At 42.4% G+C, this 4,683-nt stretch overlaps 1 protein-coding gene across 1 annotated transcript in view; it reads right to left on the reverse strand.

The window, feature by feature from the left end:
- Abca13 (ATP-binding cassette, sub-family A (ABC1), member 13) overlaps positions 1-4,683 on the reverse strand; it is a 363,756-nt gene that overhangs the window by 93,429 nt on the left and 265,644 nt on the right. Inside the window, exon 49 of the mRNA XM_013520510.1 lies at positions 846-1,002. Coding sequence (XP_013375964.1) covers positions 846-1,002 — 157 coding nt within the window. The remainder of the gene's footprint in view (positions 1-845; positions 1,003-4,683) is intronic.

Below are 4,683 nucleotides of genomic sequence, written 5' to 3' on the forward strand. Positions count from 1 at the left end.
CAAGTGAAATATACTGGCTGGGGTGGGGAGGCGGGTATCTTCTGTTACATTCTCAACCAAGCACCTGGGCACCTGCCCTTCCCCCAGAAACTTTCTTGACCCTCCATCAGCCAAATGCCTGGGCACATGAGTGATCTAAACACGTGTGAACAGCAGTGAGTCCTGACAGAGCAGTCTGGTTAGAGGGGAGGAAGGAATGGGGAGGGCTGAGGAGCATCCAGAGTCTCCTCGCTCAGCTGCCTAGCAGGTGTCAAGGGCTGACTGAAAGCAGAGGCTGAGTAGGGATGGTTTCCAAAGTGACCTGCTAGTGAAGATGGTCCAGGGGACACAAGGAAAACGCTCCCTGACCTCACACCCCATGCTCAGGACAGTCCTTTGCTCTGACACTTGGAAACTACTAAAATAAAGTTAGCCCTGGGGACCCCAGGAAAGAGAACAGGATCACCAATTTTCCTCTAGGACACAGACTGTGACCCGTCCAGCCCACTAGTGTCCAACAAGTTGGGGGCACTTGGATGAGACACTTTTCATTGCATTCTCTCCCCTGCCATCACATCATCAAGCTGTCCCTGGGGAAGATGCGGGATGTGACTGTGAACACCTTCGTGACACTGTCCTGGCTCATGAAGCAGCAGCCACCGCACGTCTTTCTGTGAACTGTCACTGCATGTAAGCATGGCTCTTACAATGCCTCAGATGGTTTGTTAATTAGAATCGCTTGCTGTTTCTGGACGCTGGCACATTTCCACGGATTTGCAGTTGGAAAAGCAATGACACGGCCAGTACCTCCAGTCCTTGTTCCTCATGCCTTTGAAGCAGGGAGAGTGTCGCTGTGGGCAACTGACCTGGGCTTTGGAGATGATGGCCAGGAGCCGGGGCATGGTCGTCATCAGCATGGTGCAGAGGCCAAAGATGAAGTTCAAGGAGATGTAGGAGATGAAAGCCACGTCCGAACTGGAGAAGACTCCGGACATCAGATACATCCATGGAAGTGTTGCATATCTGAAAGGCACGGAGAAAAGCCATGTCTTTCCTGTAACAGCTGTTTGCATGATGACTAAGTTGTAGATGCAGTTTTATTGACCTGGTGATTGCTGCTCATGCCTCCCGGGGTCTTTCTGGAGGAAGTGCTGCTCTAGGGCTTCTAAGGATGCTGCAATGTAATCAGAGGTGCACCACGCAGGGCCCTCTAACTGCCTACCCTGCCCAAGCTCAGTGGCTTTTGAACCTCCTCTCTTCCCAAGGGGACACCTCTTCACTGTGCCTCTCAACAGCCCAAGCATGATCCAAGCACTAGTTAGAGCGAGACCAGAAAGAAAGCAACACGGAAAGCCGTAGTGTGCTATCTTAAAATAAGGCATAAAAATTAAAACAGAAAGCTTCATTTTCAAAGTCTGTTGCATGTCAGATACTGGGAGGTCACTGCCACAATGTCCTGAATCACCCTCATGTGATCAACAACCTGGAATGTGTGCTATGATCCACATCTCAGTTGGATGAAGTGAGTGAGCACCTCAAAAGAGCTTGTACAGTTCACCCTGAGAGCAGTTGAACATGGGAATCTTTCTGGGGGTCTCCAAACCAAGTAGCAATGACAGCAATGAGTATCTTCCAAGAAGACTGTCAGCCCAGCTGACATTGGCACCTAACAAACCACCCAACCTCACCCTCTCTTCTCTCTTCACAGCCCTGGAGCCAGGTTTTATTCTGGCCAATTTCCCTCGACTCCTTCCTGCCACAGTGAAATGGGGTCAGATTCATGCACACCACTAATGGAAATGAGAACGTGAAATGCTTGTTCTAAACACCACTGGAGAAGTCACTTATTTGTGTGCCCTACTGGGGACTGAACCCAGAGCCTTCATTCTGAGCTACACCCCTAGCCCTTTTTAGTTTTTATTTTCAGACAAGATCTCTCTTAGTTGCTCACTAAGTTTGAGCATTAGCTGGACTCAAACTTGCAATCCTCATTCCCAGCCTCCCTCAGCCTTTTGGATGACAAGTGTGCACCACCATGCCTGGCTAGAAGTTATCTATTTTAATAAAAGATAGATAATAGGAAACAGAGGGAAAAATTTTACAGAAATAGTGAAGCCATCAGGGGATCGAGAGAGATGGGAGGGAAAGAAGGGGAAAGAGAAATAAAAAAGGATCCATGTCACATTGTGTATGCATCAATTTATCAGGATGTATTTACTATGTATCACAGACATAGATTCATGACTTTTTAAATGAAATAAAAACAATAAAAAAATCACAGCCTTTCTCATAAGAGCCATCTAGCAGGCATGCAGCAATGCTCTCTCCACACTCCAGGTAAAAGCGCCACTGTTTTCTCCCAGTGATTAATTGTTTAACCTGCAACACTTCAGTGCCTCCTAAATGCCCGAGGTTGTATTAATATGTTAACTAGCTCTGAAAATTATGAGACTTCAAATGTTGTCAGAGATGCTAGGGCCTCTGGATAGCTATTATCTTAGCATGCTTCCCTTTGCATATGAAATCCAAGATAGTGGACAGCATGGCTGGGTGAAAAGATACACACTCCTACTGTGAAAAATATGTAGAATACTTTACATAAAGCCACTGTGCCTCTAAAGCTTCACTTACAGCCAGTCTATGTCATCACTGGGGCATGAGGAAAATTATTTTGGAGGCCCTAATGGAGACAAGACCTTGAAAGTCATTATTCTAAAATAGTTACTGTACAAAATAATTAAATGAAAGTAATTACCAAACAGATAGGTCATGACTTCTGGAGGCTTTAAGTCGTGAACACCTATGTCTGAAATGAAGTACTACAGAGAAGAACAAAAGCCCACCTGACTCACAAACACAACACACCCACTTCCCTATGAAGGCAAAAATCAAGGGCTGCCATGTGTCATGTGGCTTCTTTGAGAATCAAATAAAACCATACTATCAAGAGTAATTTTGCAAGTTAAATATAAGCACTGGTAGAGGCTGGTGACCAATTTTTAAGATTGACTGATTGACTAACTGATTGATTGTGGTACTGAGCACTGAACTCAAGGCCTGTGCCTGAGCTATATACCCATTCATTTTGGTTTTTTGGTCTTTATGAGAAAGGGTTTTGCTGTGCACTTCAGATTGGCCATGAACTCACTTTGCAGCCTAGGCTGTCCTCGAACTCACAGTGATTCTCATGCTTTAACCTCCCACATCCTGGGATTACAGATGTGCACCACTACACCTGGCTGCCCATCCCTTTTTACTTCTTATTTTGAGACATGGTCTCACTAAATTGCTAAGTTTCTCACACTGAGCTTGAACTTGGAATCTTCCTGCCTCAGCCTCCCAGATGCAAGCTCACCCAGAACAAGTTCAGGAGACACTGACAGAGAAGAGCTTGGAAATCACACACCTGATATTTCTGAAATGATAGCAACTAAAGTAAAGAAACAACTACATCAGGCTATAGAAGACATCAGATCAGAAATAATTTCTCAGGTTAAAAAAAAAAAAATGACAACAATAATGAAAGAATTACTCAGCATATCTAAAGAAGACATAAATAAAAAATAGAGGAGCATACAAAAATGATGGAAACCTTCAATGAATACTATAGGGAAGAATTAGTATGCATGAAACCGATTCAAAGAGATACCCATGAAATTAAAAATTCCACTAAAAGCTGGCAAAACCACTTGAACGAAGCTGAAGATACATTTTCAGACCTTGAAGACACTATTGTAGCTAATGATCACAAAAGGAAAGATCTCTCAAAAATAACAAGGAACCAGGAAATAATTCAACAGCTGCAAGATGATGCAAAGAAAAACAATGTAAGATTAGTAGGTGTCAATGAAACAGCAGAAGTCAACACAAATGCCATAAAAAGACTATTTGCAGATGTAATAGCAGAAAACTACCCAAGCATGGAAAAGTAATCTGGTATACAGTAAAGCAAGGCATATAGAACTTCAATTAGCCATAACCAAAATAAATCTACATCCAGACACATAATAATGAAGATACCAGAAATTCAGCAAAAGAACAGAATTTTAAAAGCTATTAGAAAAAAGAAACAGATCACCTATAAAGAAAAGTCCATCAATATCACAGCAGATTTCTCAACATAAACCTGGAGTGAAGAAGAGCTTGAAGTGAAGTATTTTGGGTGCTGAAAGAAAAGAACTTCCAACCCAGATTGACATACCCTGCAAAACTATTCTTCAAAATTAATGGGGAAAATAAAGTGTTTCCACTACAAAAAACAACTGAAAAATTCATGAGCACCAAATCAACCCTACAAAGTGTACTAAAAGATAGTCTAGAAAGAGATAGAAATGACCACAATTGCAAGAACAACAATAGAAAGGAACCATCAAGCAGAGCAAGCAATTAAACAGAGGGAAAAGTAGGGAACCAGCATCAGGAAAATAACATGACAAAGATAAGCCAATATATATCAGTTATGACCATTAATGTAAATGGCCTCGATTCACAAATCAAAAGAAATGGACTGGCAGAGTGGGTGATGAAAGAAAATCTAACAATATGCTGTATACAAGAAACACATTTAACTCAAAAGGAAATTCATGGACTGAAAGTCAAAGGATGAAAAACAATATTCCATTCAACAGGAACCCAGAAAAAAGCAGGGGTAGCTATTCTGTTTGCAGACAATTTCAACTTCAAACCAAGAATGATCAAAAAAGA

Source organism: Chinchilla lanigera, unplaced genomic scaffold (genome assembly GCF_000276665.1).
Source record: "Chinchilla lanigera isolate Chin_1 unplaced genomic scaffold, ChiLan1.0 scaffold00055, whole genome shotgun sequence".
Classification (NCBI taxonomy): Eukaryota; Metazoa; Chordata; class Mammalia; order Rodentia; family Chinchillidae; genus Chinchilla; species Chinchilla lanigera.